Source organism: Branchiostoma lanceolatum, chromosome 3 (assembly GCF_035083965.1).
Source record: "Branchiostoma lanceolatum isolate klBraLanc5 chromosome 3, klBraLanc5.hap2, whole genome shotgun sequence".
NCBI lineage: Eukaryota > Metazoa > Chordata > Leptocardii > Amphioxiformes > Branchiostomatidae > Branchiostoma > Branchiostoma lanceolatum.
Genome location: NC_089724.1, coordinates 13,726,426 through 13,747,845, shown reverse-complemented (window position 1 = coordinate 13,747,845; position 21,420 = coordinate 13,726,426). Strand labels below are relative to the sequence as shown.

Genomic DNA, 21,420 nt, shown 5'->3' with positions numbered 1-21,420 from the left:
CCAGGAGACGCATTTGAAATAGAATTAATCAGATAAACCCGTAGCCATTCTCATTCGACCCAGAATACTTGATGCTATATGGCCGATACCTTATCTCACACGTACACCCGGGGTCTAGCAACCCGGCAAACGGAACGTTCTCGCGCGATATGTAGCCTCACGCGTACTGCTGGTGTTGTAGCTGATTGTGATATTAACATTATCAAACACACACAGCTTACAAAAGGTAAAGGTCAGATGGTGTGAGGGCGTGTCTCTGCATAGCACAATGATTTCTATATATACATTAGTACGAAACAATTCATTTCAAGGTTAGACTGTTAAGATATTACATATAAAAACTGTATATTCATCGAGCCTATAATATCATAATGTTTCCATCCCCATTGCCTATGTTGTTGACCAAATTGTCAATTTCCTAAACAAGAGACACGACATTCCAGTGTCTCCTCCTTGTAAGATTGCAGCAAGATAACGTGTTTATAAGTCTTATCGCCCATAAAAATGGCGCCCATAATAATGTTTGTGCCGCCATAGCATTCCAGAACTGGCTAATGTTGGCGCATTATCGGGGCCAATTGGATTAAGTCGCAAGGAAGCACTTATGTTCTGACAGCAACGTGCGTATCCGCTAAATGTGGCTTATTTCTATGTTGAATTATTTAAAAGTATTCTTCGTATCGACGTAAATTTGTAAAGTAAAGATGATATTCGCCATACATGCATAACGTTAGGAGCTCCCTCATGCGGAAACAACAACGTAACTGAGGCAGTGATACTGAATTTGGAGACATTTTAAAACAAAACTACGTTTCTTTATTCAGAAAATTCTTTTACAATGGTTTTGTAAAAGTTTCATTTAGCAGTGAAACGTGAGAAGTGACATGAGAACTACAAATGTAACGAACAGATTACAACACTACATGACGTCATTCCACAAGGCAGACCATGTTATATGGGGTTTTACGACCTGCAATTTACAGGTGAGCCGCTGGAGGCGTTGTCAACACGGTCACGGCTGGAACGTCGGGCCTGAAACGTAAATATTTGAGCATGTTTCAGTAACTAATTCGCACTTTTCTTGGATTTGAAGGATTCAATCTTCAAAGATAGTGATAGACCTATGCAAGATTTGAGATGTTTATAAACACTTTCAGCGGATTACAGTCGGGCATCACACGTTTTCTGTGTTTTTCACTAGTCAAGTGTTTATTCTAGTAGAAAATTAATTCACCAGCACATTCATTGTGTCGTGAACCATGTTTGCCTTGCATACAAAAGTCTGAATAGACAGAACTCTGATACAAACACCCATTGTCTAGAATGTGTATTTGCAAGTTAGCTGAGGTAGTGGGTAACGAATTCTTAAAAACCGACTGATGATAGAACTGTCCCTTACTGGCAACACGAGCATCCACAGGCACAGTTCTTCCCTATCCCCGTGCAGGTGCCACAACCTGCGAAATAACAAAAGGATTTACACATCATGCTAAGGTACGAACTCAAGACTCTGCAATATGTGAAAAACAAAGCATTCACTGTCGATATGTCATGCTCTGGACTCTGGGGTAGAGCTGAGTGTGCTTGGGTAAAATGGCATGGTTGGCTAGAGGTGTATATATATCCAAAGACCGTACGTGGATTGTTGACTTCCACAGCCATGGAATCGACCACTCTTGGTGGTGAACTTACTACCAGGTAATATTGTCAAAATCGGGGAAATGTTAATCGTGAAATGGGGATACTTAATAGCCACCCTGGGTATACTAATCAGCTAACATGTACCCATTTGAGCAACTGTTAATTTGACTTCAATTTTCCCTCATTGTCTGTTGACAACTGCCCCTTTTCTGTCATCAAGAATTTGGTCGTAATGCAAATGATACAAAAGTGTTTATGACACCAAAATACAACATACAAGTATTCTTATTATCATTCAATGAATATACAAGTTTAAAACAAATACATACACACCCATCTGATGTTATTTAACATTGAACCGGCAGAAACCATACTTCAAGCTCTTGGTTCTTCTCTCATCTCCCCATCAGGTAATTACATTAATCAGTGACTTTACCCCTAGCCTCATGACGTCACAATGAACACGGCAGCTGGTTCGGAACCTTGCATCACGGCTTGTGAAAATTATTATTTGATGAGAAAACAGTGCTTAATTATCGTGATTACATTTTATTAAAACACATTAAGGTCCAACATTTAGTTTGCTTGCTTCTGTAAGGAATGTTCTTTCCGAGCCGCAGTGCAAAGTTCCAAACCGGCTGCCATGTTCATTATGACGTCAGGAAGGGTAAAGTCACTGATTAATGTACTAGTAATTACTTGGTGGGAAGAATCAAAAGCTAGAGGTATGATGTTTTGATGGTTCGATGTTCAATAACATCCGAAGGGTGCATATGTTGTGCAAATGTCTATGCAATGAAACAATATTATTGTGGTTTATATGGAAAGTTTTAATTGTTTTGTCATTGGTGTCTTATACACTTTAACGTTTTTAGAAACGATCGTTAACCGTTGTTTTGCAAACTGCCTTACTCCGCATTAAATACTTTTTTTTATATTTTCTCCATTTTGACACAATGATGTCTTCTGGATTATTCTAAAAGCAGCCACCCTGGACACTTACTACTCCGCATTCTATGTCCTACCTGTCCACTGTCGGTTCAACCGTTTTAGTTTTTATTTGCGACAACGTGACAACACCCCTCTTCTCAAAAAAGAATTTCAATAATCATGCTCCGCATTCCATTTATATGCAGCAACATAAAAATATTATCATTAACGTAAGCTCGCCATTAAAAGTTAACAATCCATGGTCTTTGGAAATAGATCGCGATGGGTTGGATTAAGAGGTGGGTATATTGTCTTTCAGAATAATATGAAAGACATAAGCATATCAAAAGAGGTGTTTACGAGAAAAAAATGCAGAAAGTGGACATACTATATGGGACAATTGTTATAGGGACGCTACCGTTTGTGCATACATGTTAATGTGATATGGTATGTACTTACAGGTGAGAGCGACGTCGACGTTGCCGTGAAGTTTGCAGCCGACACATTTACAGCCGTCACCACACTGGCAGTCATCACCGCACTGGCACAGTCCGTTACAGGAGCACGCACCGCCTGACAACACAGCGTAATACAAACATCAATCTGAAGTTTTGTTGTCCGGTTGCAGAAGTATGGACTGACGTCACAACCTATAACGTTACGTTGAGTGACTTTACTACAATTTCAAATCTAATTGAAGACGTTCGCCTAATACATGTAACGTTATGGGTGAAAAAGGACGAAACCTTTAAGTTTCAGTCCCCCTGGTCGCGCCATGGGCCATGCATGGCGACTCTTGGACGGGGTGGCCTTTTCTTCCTGTTTTCTATGTAAAGCACTGGGTCTTATTAATACACGTATTAGAGCAGAAGGCGCCCTCCAGGAGTCGCCGCGACTACTCTCAGTGTCGATGACTCGGCACTTTATCGACATGCCTACGACGTGTTCTACAGCACGTATACGTAGTAGGTGCTGTTGAAAGTTTATGCCCCCCAAAGTAAACACACCGACGACATGACATAATTTTTCAGCTAAGTAACATTAGGTATGGTGACGAATGACCAAATACTCCAGAATTTAGGAGATGTTTGTATGTATCGTGATACTCACTCTGAGCACAGTTGCAGGGATCAGGCATACCGGTGGTCTTTCTAGCTGACTATGACTGTGAACGGAGGATACGTGAAGCTGAAGTCCACTCTTCAGGTATTTGCAACCAGTAAGGAATCAGCTGGCTCACCCCTGATCACATGGACACACATGTGTTGGACTATACCAGAATTGCAGAAGAGGCAAGAGTGACATTATCATTTCTCAAGAAACAACCCCGTGTTAATACATGTTTGTTAACTTGAACCCACAAGTAGTGTTTTATTTGTAGTGTACTTTCTTTTTGTCTTATTGGAAGCACTGTTGATACAGGCTTTTATAGTATGCACACACCCTCATATCGAATGTGTGGAACCATTTTACTAGCATGCTAGGAAGGTGAGAGGTCACGAAGGGAAGTTGGCATGACGTCACACCTGCATACCCACCTGTTGTGAAGAAAAGTTACTTTTGGAAGAAGCTGAAAGTTTAAGTAGCAAAGCAGGTAACATTTTCATGGAAATCCAATTTACCGTCCTTAGACTCCTTTCTCTCTTTGTTTATTACCCTTTATTATGCTGACGAGTCCCTGCTCTCGGGGACCGACATGCCCAGAAGGATCTGGGTTGCCCTGAACCGGGCAAGGGCAAAGGTGGCGCCAGGACAGGTGGCAACCTGCTACGGTGGGGGAAGACGCCAACAGTGCCGCCTGCAGCTGCGGTGAGGACCCCCAAACCCTACAACATATCAGACACAGACCTTCGAGAAGCCAAAGAAACTGCACTGCACTGGGCGGAGAGTAACAGCGACAAGCTATGATTATGATTATGATGTTGACTTTATGGTGGGGGGAATTTTCCTTGATGAAGTGTAGAAACTTCAGTTTCTAAGGTCACGCCTTGTTCTTCATTTGAACACAGTTGGTAATTTTCCACTCCTCTTTGTGATACTTTTCACCCTAAAATTATGGTAATTTCATTGAAATTAAAATAGGCGTTTTGTTGCCCCCTATTATATATAGAGGTGTTGGTGATACACGGTTATCTACTGATCTTAGTCTTGCTTACAAAGCAGCGCTTAGTCAGCGAACACTGCTTGTTGCCAGACTCTGGGTGTGGTGTGCACAGGCCATTGTTTTTTCACTTAGGTAACTCATAAATCAAACAAACTCACCACCTGAGTGAAAAACAACACTATATAGGTGTGCAAAGCAAACAGGACTTACCAAACTCCATTCAATGTACATGTGGGTTATGTGACTAAACACGAAAAGTGCGGACACTTAATTTTGGTTGATCATATCTCCATGAATACTTCATCTATTGCATTGCATTACAAGCATGTTTATTTCCCTTTACGATGATATTCCATTGATTACCATCGTACATTCACGGGTTATGCACCAGGGCTACTTATGTGAGTACAAAAAAGTGCTGAATGTTCTTTAATCATATTTCTGTTGTTTTTACCATGGTTAGCACTTTGTGTTATATCATTGGAAGCTAAGTGTATCTTTTCCTTTGCCTCATTTGCTATGACCACGCTTTTGTGCAACAACAAGCACCATATTAGTTCTAACTGATGTAATTGGTGGCTAACAAAAAAGTGCCAAAATCCCCCTGCCATTGTCAAACACTATTGGAAGGGGAATATAGACACTCTTGTTTTGCAGGGCTCGAAATACTTTATTTTGGTTACTTGCAAAATTGCAAGTTGGCAAAAATTTTACTTGCAATTTGAAAAATTAACTTGCAATATTATAGTTGGTATGTACCTGTAACTGCTTTTGCTGTAAATACTCAGCCTGACACAGCAAGTTTCATAGCATTATTGGAAGACTAAACATCTAAATACAGATTTACCTATGTAGCCTTTATTGTTTAGCAGTCAGAAACTAATTTCTCCTCCAGCAAAAGTCACTTTGTCACTATTTTGCGGGGCGCAACTACGCAACTGGGTATGTGCTTACAGGATCCACCGGTATTTTCAACTTGCAACATTGCAAGTTCATATTATTTTTACTTTTAAATCTTGCAAATTGCTTGCATATTGCAAATTGCTTAATTGCATTTCGAGCCCTGCACTTGCAGAGTCAGTTTTGGTGTTCAAATTTGGTATCATTGTCACTTAGATCCTTCCATGTCTAGTGACATTGTAAAGGGTAATAAATAAGCTTTACAAAGATACATTAAACTATACAATTTATAATGCATCAATGGAGAAATGATTGAGCAAATTCAAGTTTCCAAACTTTTTATGTTTTAACTATTTATGAGTTTCCTGACATCACTGTTTCAATGTTTTCTATTTGACAACAGATCCCACCAACACATACACCTTCTTGCACCCCTGAATTTTCCCCTACCCCACACAAGCTTCATACTTATGATGACTTCACATTGGGTAGCTATCCACCATATGTTCCTACGATTCTTTTGACACCTTGCAAATGTGCACACTCAACAAAGTAAACAAAACTGATGAGTGATGACATAACAAAGAAGCTTTGTTTAGACTGAAATTTACTATGTACATCTGAGTCAAACTCTTCCATATATATTACACCATCAAGGCTTCAATTCACCATAGTCCTTTTCAACTTTCAAAACAGGTGTACCTTCCTTTATTCCTATATCTCCAGAAGTTAAAAATATTCAGCTTTACATTTGAGAATTATAGAATTCATCTGAATAACATTTTGAACACCGATTTCCTTTTATCTCAGAAAGGATTTTTAAAAGGACAGAAAAATACTTAAACTTGAAAATGCATGCATGCTGTGCCATCACAATAGACATCAATCCTTCACTGCGTAGCAGGTAATGTAACATAACCTAATAACGTGCGGGAGCAGTTAACGTCCAATTTGGGTCATGTCCACATGTCGAGGTGTATTATGCCGAAGCCTGTTCTCATGAGCAACAAAGAACGTCATAAGTATGATCCTTAGCCATCTCTCTCTTTTTATACAAAACAATGAAAAAGGTTTACGTCCAGCGACATAACAGAATAAACTCCTGAACCAGTAACAACAAGTTGCACGGAAGCGTCATGCATGACGTATTTCATATGAAATTCGACACCGCATATTTCATCATGTTTTTTTCTAACTTACACGATAGCTAGTATCTTTTAAACGTAGCTGACATTAAACCTTTCTTTGATATTCAGACCATGGTGATTCGAGGTTTGAAACCCTTGCCAATTTTAGGAAGGTTTGATACAACCTAGCGACCCCCGCTCAGATAATACATTTTTGCACGGCATGGCATAATGGCCATGCGTTTATCACGTGAACGCCACGTGCTGCTGATGTCGGGGAAATTCAGAACACAAACATTGCATTCTGCCATCGCGTCAGGCAAGCGGATGGACAAACATAAATTATGACTTTACTGTCATTTGTCTGTAGACTACTTTCGACAGTTACTGTGCAATTTTTCCTTGTCTATGCTCTTCAAGCATAGCGCTAGAAGGGAAAAAACCGACGTGAACGATAATGGGTTACCCTAGCACAATTCTACACCATAAACCCCAGTATAAATACATGCTCGCTCGGCGTTAAACAGGCGGAGAAAAACTTACAGACCATACATTTTTCTTATTAGAAGAGCTGATATTTCTGCCCATTGGTTTAACATTTGGCTCTGTCCGCGCGGTTTTAAGATAAATAGCTCTTTGAATAAATCGGACGTTAAATGGTAACATTACGTTATCACTAATAGTAATATATAAGATAATTAAAAGCTAAGCTTCTAACATAACATGCCAGCTAGGTATTGGAATGTACGGTGTTGGTGATGTCCATTCTGGCCAGTCCGCTGTAGTCTCCTGTGTGAACAACAAACCATCATAAATACAAGTCTTCAGTCAAAAATCAGATTTCTTCAAGTTTTGTCTAACCTTCATCACAGTGAATAACTTACCATCAGCAGTGTACTCTTAACTGCTAATGCACCATAAAGGACAAAATGGACCTTTACGATATCATCTGGACTAGGGTTGGGTTAACCGGTATGAATTACAATCCGGTCCAGGTCCGGACCTCATCCTGTCTATGGAGTACAACATATTTTTGGATCAAAACTACTTGTGTAGTCAGCTGTAGACTTATCATTTACCTGTTTGACTGTACAACATAGAGCTAATGGGAAATCAGTCAAGTTGTAGAAGGATTATTAATGATGTCTAATGGTAAATCTGCTCTGTTTTGGCCTTAGATTGTTATTTTCTTGGAAGGGTAAACCTAAGATGTGTTACCCCCTTGCTCAGGTTTCGTTAACTTACTTAATCGGTCCCAAAACCTGTGTACCGATTTTTTTGTCCGTTTTTTTATGGTCCAGCAAGAAATACCAGTTCTGTACCACTCCGGTACCCACCCCTAGTCTGGACAGAACTTGCAACTCAGCCTTTTGACTACATGAAGGGGTTTTTCAAACATAAGTCTATACAATAGCCTGTTCCATTTACCTGTGGTACTTGTGAGTCTGCTTCCCTTCACTTGCAGCAGTCACAGCTACAGCTGGTGCAGCCAGACTTGCAACCGTCACACGAGGCACAGCCTGAAACAGGAACACAACGTGCACTAAACCAACATACTCCCATCTTGTACCCATACAGGTCACTGTTGGGCAAGACGGAGTGGCTATTGTAATGTTACAATAGATGACAGATAAAAATTTCTACCAGACACAAATGTAGTATTTTCTAAAAGGAATATGTGCATTTTATTTGCCCTTATGGCTCTCTGAATGGTGCACAGAACATTACAATAGTACAATATAGGTACTTAAGACCTTTAAAACAAAATTCTGATGTAAGATGACAGTATACTTACACTTGCAGCAGTCACAGCCACATGAGTTGCAGTTGGGGCTGCAGCCAGTGCAAGAGGCACAACCTGGAAAAGTATATTGGTTAGAAAGCTGTACCCATTTTTTTACACCTGGGTTGAGTGAGGAAAGCTGTGTAATATAAGTACCGTGATAAACATAGACATTGTATAGAAAAGGCATAAACCAATACTATTCTTTTTTTAATGTTATCACTTTTATTTGCCAGAAATATAAATCCGCACCATAATGCATTGAATATTATTAGTGATGACTGAAAGTATCTACATGTCACCTTTGTCCAGATTCTAGCATTTTGAAAAATTCCATTATCATTACTCTGAGTTTCTTTTAGAAATTATATGATGTAATACAGAGATAGCCACAAAGAAATGTGTTGCCCTTATGATATTTCTAACTTACACTTGCAGCAGTCACAGTTACATGACTTGCAGGAGGTGGAGCATCCAGTACAGGCGGAGCAGCCTGCATGAAATACAACTTTGTTAGAGAAGGCCAAACATTCCAACATACATCAACATACATAATGTACATGATAAAGCAATTGGAATGCAATAGTTAAGCTTCGGAGACTATTCTAAATCTGAAAGCGATCAAAGCCGAAATGTTGGGTCTAGAAATACAGATTACATCTTGCATAACTAGATAGATATCCAATGTCTGTAATCTACCATGGTTACTAAGTAAAATTTGCCTTCAGTAAAACCAGAGCTGATGAAATTCAAACTGTCTAAAAGAATTTCATTCCTTGCATATGTAAATTATCATAACTTCTTTTTAATATGCTAATACAACTTTGCATATTGGATAAAGAGTTTTCGAAGAAACAATCATGAACATAGCCTGACTAAATCGCGCTCCTAGCGGCCGGCCCGATTGATACCGTCCCCGAGAAGGGAAAAGGGTCATAAACCTCCGCCAGCGGGACAGTGCGTAAACACAGGCTAGAGTTGGGACCACAACAGCAGATTGATTCATTGCGAATAAAGCAGTGACGTCAAGACTTCCTTGGGCTGTAATAAGTGTTTTTGTCGGTAGGTGACGTTGCAGTTTCTAGTCCATTAAACCAATTCCCAGCTGGGTAGCTGCCCTCAAGAGGACAGCAAGGTGAATTCAAGGACAAAACACCGTCACACGCACTGCAGAAATAAAACCTACACTTCTCTGTAACCTCTAAGACTAACGACAAACACGTAAACATTTGCGAATGCGAACATATTACGGGCTTCGCTAAAATTAAGGCGTCACTACACCGTTATCGTGACTACACTACAAAATATGACGATACGAGAACTTACAGGGGTCTGGCATCTTGTCAGTCTTTTCTCGTAGCGTCTGGGATAGTCAGGAAGACAAGATGCGCTGTGGCGTAGCAGGAAAATGACGACGTGTCCAGTGCTCCATGCTTTATACTGATTGTGCACACATTGTGCACACGTTGCGTTCATCGACAGCTGAAAAACAACCACCTTGCACACAGCACTCTTTCCTGGTTCGACCGTAAGACACCGCTCAAAGGGGTGGCCTACAGAGTGTACTACAAAAATCATACGTTAACAAGATATTTGGATACAACTTATATCTTTATTACATTATCATACTACTTAATTCTTAAGTATTTTGATATGAAATGTTTATAGACTTGATGCAATGTTGAAAACGATTTAATAACACCCCTTTGTTAGTAATACGAAACCACCCACGTGCCGTGTGCAAGACGCGGGAATGATTCAAAACATGTTTATTTCGGACTTGAGTGAACCAAAAGCTTGCAAAACTTACGTAAGCGCTTTTAAATGAGGTTGTTCCTGTTTTCGAGTGTTTTGAAGTATATCGAAGGTTCTAGACCCGTCATGAGTAAGGGGTTTCACAGGGCGTGATTGGATTTAAAACATACCGGGCGCGGTCCCGGGGAGAGCCATCGGCTTTGGTTCATTTCGTTGTCCAATAAGAAATGTGGTTCAACATCCCTCATCCTCTTTACAAATAATCACCGGCATATTCTGTCATGTCTTTTTCTGCATCACTAGGAATATCCTTAATAACTAGGCAAGGGACTCACAGTGGATGCCTTGTAAAAGAATCGGGGTAAAGTCTCTATCAGACCTCTACCAGACATACCAGACTAACTACGCAGGGCCGTATGGAGTAATTTGCCTGGGGACTCTGGCCTAGCCTGGAGTCCAGCCTTGTCATCTTTGGTCCGCTCCCCAAGATCCGCTAGCCGCAAATTGCTGTTGGCCGGGCAAGCGGATCTTAGGAAGCGGGCCAAAGCTAACAAGGATGGACTCCAGGCTAATTGGCCACCGTGGCATTGCATGGCATAGGGTTTCATTGGCCAGGCACTTTGGAGGGGGAAATGTTAACCTTATCGGAGACTTATTCCCCCTTTTAACGAATTCTAAGATCCATACCTCCGTGGAAAGGCATGGCGGAGACTAGCCGTGGCGACTGTTCCAGGGCTTACTTTTACTTGCTGTTTTGTATGATGCCCGTATAATATATACAAGACAGCAAGTAAAAGTAAGCCCTGTAACCACGGCTAGGCGGAGGCTATGTATGTGTCTAATGAACATTGCGTATTTTACGCCATTTTTGTTGGCTTAGAGCAAGCATGTAGCGTTAGAATATTCATGAAAATCTCTGTGCTGATTTCCAAAATCCTTACCTTTTACTTGACATGTAGTTTATTGTCGACGTGAAAATAGGGGAGTGCAGCATCCGTATAGAAAATGGTCACTGATAAACAACAATTTAATAATGACGCGGCGCCTCGCGCGTTCCGAACACAATTGGAAAGCGTCGGCGGAGCAGAAACAACGGCGTCGTAAAGCCCCCGTCACAAATCAAGAATTTAGCTCGGCCGACTTGTCGGCGAGCTCCAAATGGCGATTTTCGGCCGAAGTACGACCGACGTCCTGGCGATTCTGCGAGCTTCGGGCGATTTTTCGGAGCTCGGCCGACGTTCGCGGGTCACTGGAAGCTGCGCTTAAATTCAGCGAGGCCTCGGCGACGATTTTTGAACTCGCACAGCTCGTCAACAGTTTGCCCGTAGCTCGCCCGAGCAACGCCCAGCGCTCGGCCAATATTCGGGCGGGCATCCGACGATTTTAGACCCGATTTTTGGTCGGCCGGAGGTCGCCCGAGCTCTTCGGCCTCGTGCGAGCCTCGCACGGGCTTTGTACAATAATCGGACGACCGTCGTCAGTGTTCCGGCCGACTCATGAAAAATAAGGCGTGCTTCGGGCGAGCGTTGTACTGGTATCGATGGGCGCTTGGACGGGCTCCGGCCGAACTCCTTCTTGTTTATATATAAAAGGTAACGACAGTTTAGTTTATGACATAAGATGATAGATGATACTGTAATATTAACTAATACTAATATCATCTTGTCAAAGAATGCTGCCAAACCTTTCTAATGAAAGACAATTCAGTTGCAAAGTTGAATTTTCATTGAAAAAAATTATCATCAATGAGATTTGGACACCGAAAACAATACCTGTTTCGTTTTTGTTATTGTTTTGGATGTTTCAATTTATATATCAATGAACTGGGGCTTGACTTCTGAGGCTTGACTTGACTTCCTGAGTTTTTCCTCCACAAAGCGACTACTAGTATTTGAAAGTCCACGGAGTCATTATAGACCTATGTCTGTCGGCCGAGGCACGCCCAGGCGTCGGCAGGGCGTCGATAGGCTTACCAACGGTCGGCCGAAGCTCGGACGGCGTTCGCCCGAGCTTCGGTCGATTTCCGTTTGGTGGAAATGTTTGGATCGGGGTCGAACGACTGATCTATTGACTTTGTGGCTCCTGAGCTTGTATTTGGATTGGTCTATAACAAAATTCCTGTCTATAGTATTATTTTCAGTTTGGCCGTCCACTTCACTCATGCCCTACAGATTTGCCACAACTCAGAAAGTAAAGTTGGTCCAAGTATGCGCTTGTTACCAGGTCAGTTGATTCTGACTTCGTCCGTGTCCAAGAGATGGTACCGTCTCATGAGGTATTTATGATTATTAGTGTTTGACGGACGTCGCCCGAGCTCCGTTCAATTTGTGACGGGGCAGGTTTTCAGCGAAAAATACGGTCGAAGCTCGGGCGATTGTGAAATTCGGCGAGCTTCCGGCGATCTACAAAATCGGCCGATGCTCGCATGAATTGTGACGCCGGCTTAAGCGCCCAGAATTAACTAACCCTCTTAAAATTGATATGCTGATTCTCCCAAAGTACCTTAGCTTTTCCATTGATAACGTCACATGAAAGTGACCAGTTAACGGTCGATTTGTTGACAACGCCGTTTTATGGAAAACGCGCTCGCAGAAGTAAATATTTTATTTCCTTTCGGAAGAAATCTTAGTCGGTCTGTATCAAGGTCTGAATGGCATCATATTTCTTCTGTTGCATTTATCGCCTTGTGAGCTTCTTGAAAAAACAAGTCTGCAGTCAAGAATTCTTTCAGGGTGACCAGTTTACAGTCAGTTGGGTGTTATTCCCTGAATTATTTTTCTAAAGGACATGTACATGATAGAGCAATTGGGATGTAATTGCGGACATCGCACGGCCACAGTGTGCAGTCACTAGAAATTCGTGTCTAGAAAATCCTGTACGGCGCTAAAGCCCCCCTCTCACTGGACCCGCGGCACACTGGCGGCTTCGCTGCGGCCGATCGAATTGACAAAGCGCTCAACAAAATTCATCGACAAGAAACGAATCTTTTTAAACTTTGTGTGTTTTGTTGTCTTTTTGGTCATACTTGTACGTTTTGAATGATATTCCCATTCTAAAGTCAATGGTAACACAATCCAGTTTTGGACGCAGCGACACCGCCAGCGTGACGCGGGTCCAGTGAGAGGGGGGCTTAATGCACAGTCCCATATATCCTATGCTTTAGGACCTGTTACCTCGTATTTCTTTACTGAAACAAAAAGTTTGATACTTTCTGCACAACAGTTGCCATTATTAACATGAGCGTCTATAATATGGTTGCTAGCGTATGACTAAAAAAGAAGCCAGTGTTAACAAATCCCTCACGCACGTTACTAGTATGTTCCTACGGTTCTTTGACACCTTACAAATGAGCACATTCAGCAAAGTAAACAAAACTGATGAGTGATGACAAAGCAGCTGTATTTTACAAAGACTTTAAGTAACTTACATCCGAATCAAACTATTTCATATATGTTACACCATCAAGGCTTCAATTAACCATAGTCCTTTTTAACTTTTAAAACAGGTGTACTTTCCTTTATTCCTGTATCACCAGAAGTTTAAAATATTCAGCTTTACATTTGAGTATTCTAGAATTCATCTGAATGACAATTTGAGCACCGATTTATCTCAGAAGTAATTTTTAAAAGAACAGAAAAGATCATTTAACTTGAAAATGCATGCATGCTGTGAAATCACAATAGACATTCTTTCCTGCATGATCTATCACGAATATAGATATTCAAAAGTTAAGCTTCTGACATAAGATGTCAGCGAGGTATTGTAATGTTTACGGCGTTGCTGACGTTCATGCTAGCCAGTCTGCTGAAGTCTCCTGTGGAAACAACAAAACGTCATTATTAGTAGAAGTCTTCAGTCCTCAGATGTGTTGGCTAACTAACCTGGCTGGTATCGTTAATTTTCCTAATCGGTCCAAAAACCCATCTAACAATTTTTTGTCCTTTTTTTTCTTTTCATAATGGTCCAGCAAGAAATACCAGTTCTGTACCACTCCGGTACCCACCCCTAGTCTGGACAAAAGTTGCAACTCAGCCTTTTGACTACATGAAGGGGTTTTTCAAACGTAAGACTATACAGTAGCCTGTTCCATTTACCTGTGGTACTTGTGAGTCTGCTTCCCTTCACTTGCAGCAGTCACAGCTACAGCTGGTGCAGCCAGACTTGCAACCGTCACACGAGGCACAGAGGAACACAACGTGCACTCAACCGACAGGAAGGGCCATACTCCCAACTTGTACCCAGGTCACTTTTGGGCAAGACAGAGTGGCTATCAGTGTTATGTCACTCGCTCACTCACTCACTCACTCACTCACTTACTCACTCACTCACTCACTCACTCACTCACTCACTCACTCACTCACTCACTCACTCACTCACTCACTCACTCACTCACTCACTCACTCACTCACTCACTCACTCACTCACTCACTCACTAAAGGTTCTCCACTGCTGGTGCTGTTCTGTCATGTTAAGTCAACAATAGATAAACGATAAAAAGTAAATTCTACCAGACACAAATGTACTAGTACTTTCTAAAAGGAATATGTACATATAATTTCCTCTTATGGCTCTAGGAATTGTGTAAAGAAGAACTAAACACAATATAGGTGCTTAATACCTTTAAAATAAAATTCTGAGGTATAAGATGATAGAACTTACACTTGCAGCAGTCACAACCACATCCATATGACTTGCATTTGCCGGAGCCAGTGCAAGAGGCACAACCTGGAAAAGTATATTGGTCAGAAAGTTGTGGCCATTTTTGACAGCTGGGAGGAGTGAGGAAAGCTGTGTAACGTGCCTTATCGTGATTAAACAGATACTGGCTGTATAGAAAAGACGTAAACCATAACTGTTCTTTTCTTAATGATTAGTGATGACTTCCTGCATGTCACCTTTGTCCAGATGCTAGCACTTTCCATTATCATTACTTTGATACATATTTCTTTTAGAGATTATATGATGTAATATAGAGATAGTCACAAAGAAATGCGTAGTTGCCCTTGATATGATATTTCTAACTTACACTTGCAGCAGTCACAGTTACATGCCTTGCAGGAGGACGAGCATCCAGTACAGGCGGAGCAGCCTGCATGAAATACAACTTTGCCGGTTAGAGAACGCCAAACATTTCAACATACATGTACATAATTAAGAAATTGGAATGCAGTGGTCAAAGCTTCCAAGACTATTTTGATTCTGAAAGTGATCACTGTTGAACATAGCCAAAATGTTGGGTACAGAAATACAGATTACATCTTGCATAACTAGATAGATATCCAATGTCTGTAATCTACCCTGGTTACTAAGTTATTCTGCAATCTTTAAGTGAAATTTGCCTTCAGTAAAACCAGAGCTGATGAGAGAAAACAAAAGTGATGACATTAAACCAGGATGGAGCAGTTCCACCGAAGCTAAATGGCGAAGACTTGCAAGAAGTACCGCAGTTTACCTGCCTAGGTAGCACAGAAAGCAAAGGAAATGATGTTAGTGTGGAAATAAAGAAAAGAATTGGGCTCGGAGCTGCAAACTTTGCAAAACTTAAAAGAGTATGGAAGGATAGACACATTAAGCTCAGAACCAAAATCCAAATATACAACTCGTGTGTGCTTGCGACAGTACGCTATGGCTCAGAAACTTGGCAAATGACAGCAAGAGAAGAAAAACTTCTTTATGTTGCAGATCAGAGGTGGTTAAGAGCCATCCTGAGGGCAACAGCACATTTCCAACGAGGAAGTGCGCAGGGGAACTGGTCAACCCAGTTTGTCTACTCTCAGACTGGTGCGCAGAGGCCAGAGCACGAATAAGGTGGCTGGGACATGTTGTAAGAATGCCAAGAACACGTATCCCGCGGATGGCCGCACTGGGTACCACAGCGGAAAAGAAGGAGGGGAGGTCAACAAATCACATGGGAGAGAACAGTCATGAGAGACCTGGAGGAACTGAGCTTCCGTGACTTGGGAGTGAGTGAGAAGGGAGGCGCTGGATAGCAGTGGTGGTCCGCATCGTCGACAGATGAAAGCGGCGATGGTGATGATGAAATTCAAACTGTCTAAAAGAATTGCATTCCTTGCATATGCAAATTAGTATAATTTATCCATGCTGAGGGTAATAAGAGTTTCCATATTGAATAAAGAGTTTTCGAAGAAACAATCATTTGTATCCAGGGAGCCTGAAAAATAGGTCAAGAGACTTGAGTGTGTCCGCTGGCTAAATAAATAAATGAAATGAAATGAGCCTGACTAAATAGCGCTCCTAGCGGCCGGCCCGATGGATACCGACCCCTAGAAGGGCAGGGGGTCGCCTAGGTCTACACCGCTTAATCAATAACAATCTTTTTTGATTATTGACAAGGGACAGCCACTTCGCCAAAATAGTTACTCAAGCAACTAGATAAAATTTTGAAACAGTCAGACGTTTCAGACAGCCACTTCCTTTCATGAAATGAAACTTTCGTTGAACGGCTACAAATGCAAGTTTTGTGTGCAAGCACAATCTTCAATATATATAAATGTCAGCAGCTTTGCACATATTATTCTCCGTTTCTGGACGCGTCCAGTTGGAGACAGCCACTTCGTTGGTCTGCCTGCTCCATCTCCCTCTCTTCAGGACAGTAGGGGAACGAACCAACTGACTGCTTCATAAGTCGCAGTGCGCGACTATTGAAGTTGTAGTACTTCATCGTAAATCACACGTACTATGTTCACGCATGTACTCCTATGTCGTGATTTGACATACTCCCTTGCTATCCCGCATCAGTGCCGCGTTTGGGCCGCGTGTGGGCGTGGCAAAACCCTCCCCGCTGATTGGCTAATTTTGTGGCGAGAGACGCGTGATTTGCCGGGGGGGTCATAAACCTCCGCCAGCTAGAGATTGTGTAAACCAAGAAGGTTATATTGACTATATAGTCTATATAACCTCCTTGTGTAAACACAGGCTAGACTTGTGACCAGAACAACAGATTAATTCATTGCGAATAAACCATTGACGTCATAACTTCCTTGGGCTGTAATTAGTGTTTTTGTCGGTAGGTGACGTTGCATTTTCTAGGCTACTAAACTGGCTAGCTGCTCAAGAGGACAGCAAGGTGAATTTCGTAGGGGGGGGGGGCAAGATAACATAGCTTAGTCTACCAGCAAAATAAAGAAAATAGCGTTTCAGAGGGTCAAGATTTTAAAATTTTCCCTGGGAAGCATGCCCTCGGATGCCTTCGGCGCTCGACGTGGTCAACATACGGTCTGCACAGACATCTCTATAATTGAAAAAAAAAATACGTAAGGCCGGGTTTCATGGGCGCGACGCCCTACCGACATATATTCTGTCGGAGGCGCGGCGATTGTAGGTGTGGGTCGTCCGGGGGAATATCTCCGGGAAAATGGTGAAATCTCGATCTGCTCAAACGCATTTGAGGGGCACATTTTGCGCTCATAGTAAAAATAAGTACACAAGGCTTTCAGCTACATTTTTTGCCCTCCCGACATATTTTTAGCCGAAGGTGTAACAATCCGAGGTCGGTCCGAGGGCATGCACCCCGATAAAATTTTTGAAATCTACCCTCTGAAACGTTATGTCCTGCATTTTGAGGACCCAATTTGCCTGGTACACTGAGCTATGTTTTATGGCATCTCTATAACTGAAAAATACACAATGGTTTCAGCTTGATATTTGGGGGCGACGCCCTCAGAACATATTTTTCGCCCGAGGCGTGACAATTCTAGGTGAGTCCAGGGGCATGTTTCAAATTTTAAAATCTTTAACCCTATGGAATGCTATTTCTTCCATTTTGAGGAGGGTACATGGGGGTACAGACGTCTGCATGTTACATTCTGGCAACGCTTAATGTTACATTCAGCCCGGCCGACAACGCTTAACGGTAAATTCAGGAGTATCGCTACTCTATTCAGGCGGCGTTAACGTCAAAGGATCGCCGACAACGTTGAAAACAGGCCGATGCTGTTACGTATAAAGTAATGAGATATCCCTGAAGACCACGGTACGCCATGCATTCTCACTGGCGTGCCTATTCCGAACTTTTAAATTCAGAGGCGGCGGCAAGACCTTTCGTAATGATGGGGCGATATGTTCATAATCATGATCGGACAGAAGGCGCGACTACCCGGAAAATTTTGAAATCTTGACCCTCTGAAACGCTCTCTCCTGCATTCTAAGGGGGAAATATTGCTGAAAGAGTAAGCTAAGTTTAATGACATCTCTATTTGTAAAAAGAAAGGTGGTTTCAGCTTGATTTTTGAGGGGCATCACGCCCTCCTGACATATTTTTTGCTGGCGCCGCGATACTCCCGGAGAAAATGTTGAAATCTTGACACCCTGAAACGCTATTTCTTGCATTTTGACGGGCAAAAAGTGCTGGTAATGTAAGTTAAGTTTAATGATATCTCTGTATGTAAAAATTGCAGAAGAGTTTCAGGTTGAGTTTTAGGGGGCGAGGCCTTCCCGACAATATTTTTCGACAGAGGCGCGACATGCTTCCGGGGAAAGGTTTGAAATCTTGATCCCTTGAAACGCTTAATTTCCTGAATTTTGAGGGGCGAACTTTGCTGGTAGAGTGAAAAATATGCAGAAGTAATTCAGTTTAAATTTTGGGGGCGGCGCCCTCCCGACATGTTTCTCGCCTGAGGCGCGATGATCCTCGGGCGGTCCAGGAAAGTTTTGAAATCATGACCCGCTGAAACGCTATTTCTGCGTAACGAGGAATTACTCGATAACGCTTAACGCTGAATCAGGAGGACAAATAATGCGCTATGTAGAATTGAAACGACCAGCAACGCTTCACAATTGATATATCGACAATGCTTGACGTTGAATTAGAGCGGGCCGGCAACGATTAACGGTGAATTGAAATAGCGCATAACGCTAACGAAAAAGGGAATGCATCGGCCCTCTTTGAGGGGCAACTTTGCTGAGAGACTTTGCTGGAAATCAGCCTACGCTTCACTAGTAATTCATAGATTACGTTTTACGTTGCATAAAGGTAACTTACTACGTTTTACGTAGAATGAAAACGACCAATTACGCGTTACGGCCGATGAACCGATTACGAATTACGTTGATTTTTGGCGGTTGCCTCCGGATTACGAAGACTAGAAAGGCCTGATTACGCGAACGCCTTTCGAAAAGGGCATACAGGCCCCAGTTAAGGCGTCAGGAAGAGTATCTGTTAAGCTATTTGTGGATCCTAATAAACTCAAACTTAAACTCAAGGCGTCGTCGTTATCGTGACTACACTGAAAATATGACGATACGAGAACTTACAGGGGTCTGGCATCTTGTCAGTCTTTTCTCGTAACGTCTGGGATGCTCACGAACACAAAGGGCGCTATGGGGTAGCAGGAAAATGACGACGTGTCCAGTGCCCCATGCTTTATAATAAATCATACTGATTGTGTACACATTGTGCACACGTTGCGTTCATCGACAGCTGAAAAACAACCACCTTGCACACAGCACTCTTTCCTGGTTCGACCGTAAGACACCACTCAAAGGGGTGGACTACAGAATGTACTACAAAAATTATACCTTATCAGGATATTTAGATACAATTATGTGCTAATATCTTTATTTCAATATCATACTACTTAATTCTTAAGTATTTCGATATGAAATGTTTATAGACTTGGTGCAATGTTGAAAACGATTTTATAACACCCCTTGTTAGTACTATGAAACCACCCACGTGCCGTGTGCAAGACGCGGGAATGATGATCAAAACATGTTTATTTTGCACTTGAGTGACCCAGATATGCTTGCAAAACTGACGTCATAATTATAAGCACTTGCATAATATTCAGGTCATGTACGTCAAATCAAGTCCAAAGGTTCAAGTTCAGGTCTCTGTGTCCAAAGGTTCATCATGTTCAGGTCTCTGTGTCCAAAGGTTCATCATGTCCAGGTCTCTGTGTCCAAAGGTTCATCATGTTCAGGTCTCTGTGTCCAAAGGTTCATCATGTTCAGGTCTCTGTGTCCAAAGGTTCATCATGTTCAGGTCTCTGTGTCCAAAGGTTCATCATGTTCAGGTCTCTGTGTCCAAAGGTTCATCATGTTCAGGTCTCTGTGTCCAAAGGTTCATCATGTCCAGGTCTCTGTGTCCAAAGGTTCATCATGTTCAGGTCTCTGTGTCCAAAGGTTCATCATGTTCAGGTCTCTGTGTCCAAAGGTTCATCATGTTCAGGTCTCTGTGTCCAAAGGTCCATCATGTTCAGGTCTCTGCGTCCAAAGGTTCATCATGTTCAGGTCTCTGTGTCCAAAGGTTCATTATGTTCAGGTCTCTGTGTCCAAAGGTTCATCATGTTCAGGTCTCTGTGTCCAAAGGTTCATCATGTTCAGGTCTCTGTCTCCAAAGGTTCATCATGTCCAGGTCTCTGTGTCCAAAGGTTCATCATGTTCAGGTCTCTGCGTCCAAAGGTTCATGATGTTCAGGTCTCTGCGTCCAAAGGTTCATGATGTTCAGGTCTCTGTGTCCAAAGGTTCATCATGTTCAGGTCTCTGTCTCCAAAGGTTCATCATGTCCAGGTCTCTGTGTCCAAAGGTCCATCATGTTCAGGTCTCTGCGTCCAAAGGTTCATTATGTTCAGGTCTCTGTGTCCAAAGGTTCATCATGTTCAGGTCTCTGTGTCCAAAGGTCCATCATGTTCAGGTCTCTGCGTCCAAAGGTTCATCATGTTCAGGTCTCTGTGTCCAAAGGTTCATTATGTCCAGGTCTCTGTGTCCAAAGGTCCATCATGTTCAGGTCTCTGCGTCCAAAGGTTCATTATGTCCAGGTCTCTGTGTCCAAAGGTTCATTATGTTCAGGTCTCTGTGTCCAAAGGTCCATCATGTTCAGGTCTCTGTGTCCAAAGGTTCATTATGTCCAGGTCTCTGTCTCCAAAGGTTCATTATGTCCAGGTCTCTGTGTCCAAAGGTTCATCATGTTCAGGTCTCTGTGTCCAAAGGTTCATTATGTCCAGGTCTCTGTGTCCAAAGGTTCATCATGTTCAGGTCTCTGTGTCCAAAGGTTCATCATGTTCAGGTCTCTGTGTCCAAAGGTTCATTATGTCCAGGTCTCTGTGTCCAAAGGTTCATCATGTTCAGGTCTCTGTGTCCAAAGGTTCATTATGTTCAGGTCTGTGTCCAAAGGTTCATTATGTCCAGGTCTCTGTGTCCAAAGGTTCATCATGTTCAGG

General features: G+C 42.2%; 2 protein-coding genes across 5 annotated transcripts; both read right to left on the bottom strand.

Moving 5' to 3' along the window:
- Positions 1-793: 793 nt before the first annotated feature.
- LOC136430433 (metallothionein 20-III-like) lies at positions 794-3,816 on the bottom strand. Its single transcript, XM_066421039.1, has 4 exons — positions 3,682-3,816; positions 3,031-3,144; positions 1,400-1,457; positions 794-1,032 (listed from the first exon to the last, which is right to left on the bottom strand). Exons 1-4 carry the CDS (start codon positions 3,707-3,709, stop codon positions 978-980), a joined length of 255 nt encoding a protein of 84 aa, XP_066277136.1. The 5' UTR covers positions 3,710-3,816; the 3' UTR covers positions 794-977.
- Positions 3,817-6,148: 2,332 nt separating this feature from the next.
- On the bottom strand, positions 6,149-19,651 carry LOC136430431 (cuticle protein 16.5-like). Of its 4 annotated transcripts, XM_066421037.1 has the most exons (7): positions 19,514-19,651; positions 15,267-15,329; positions 14,899-14,965; positions 14,364-14,425; positions 8,498-8,560; positions 8,131-8,222; positions 6,149-7,491 (listed from the first exon to the last, which is right to left on the bottom strand). In XM_066421037.1, exons 1-7 carry the CDS (start codon positions 19,634-19,636, stop codon positions 7,416-7,418), a joined length of 546 nt encoding a protein of 181 aa, XP_066277134.1. In that variant the 5' UTR covers positions 19,637-19,651; the 3' UTR covers positions 6,149-7,415. The 4 variants fall into 4 exon arrangements, with proteins under 4 accessions (XP_066277134.1, XP_066277135.1, XP_066277133.1 ...); XM_066421038.1 differs by lacking the exon at positions 15,267-15,329; XM_066421036.1 differs by lacking the exons at positions 14,364-14,425; positions 14,899-14,965; positions 15,267-15,329; positions 19,514-19,651 and adding exons at positions 8,916-8,978; positions 9,812-9,976 and having other exon boundaries at positions 6,149-6,482; positions 7,376-7,491.
- Between the last annotated feature and the right edge of the window lie 1,769 nt (positions 19,652-21,420).

Coding starts and splice junctions, on each gene's coding strand:
- LOC136430433 (XM_066421039.1), bottom strand. CDS start 3,709: ATGCCTGATCCCTGCAACTGTGCTCAGA. Junction 3,145..3,681: donor TCCCTGCAACTGTGCTCAGA/GTGAGTATCACG, acceptor CTGTGTTGTCAG/GCGGTGCGTGCTCCTGTAAC. Junction 1,033..1,399: donor TGTGGATGCTCGTGTTGCCA/GTAAGGGACAGT, acceptor TTTACGTTTCAG/GCCCGACGTTCCAGCCGTGA.
- LOC136430431 (XM_066421037.1), bottom strand. CDS start 19,636: ATGATTTATTATAAAGCATGGGGCACTGGACACGTCGTCATTTTCCTG. Junction 14,966..15,266: donor TAACTGTGACTGCTGCAAGT/GTAAGTTAGAAA, acceptor ATACTTTTCCAG/GTTGTGCCTCTTGCACTGGC. Junction 7,492..8,130: donor CAGACTCACAAGTACCACAG/GTAAATGGAACA, acceptor TTGTTCACACAG/GAGACTACAGCGGACTGGCC.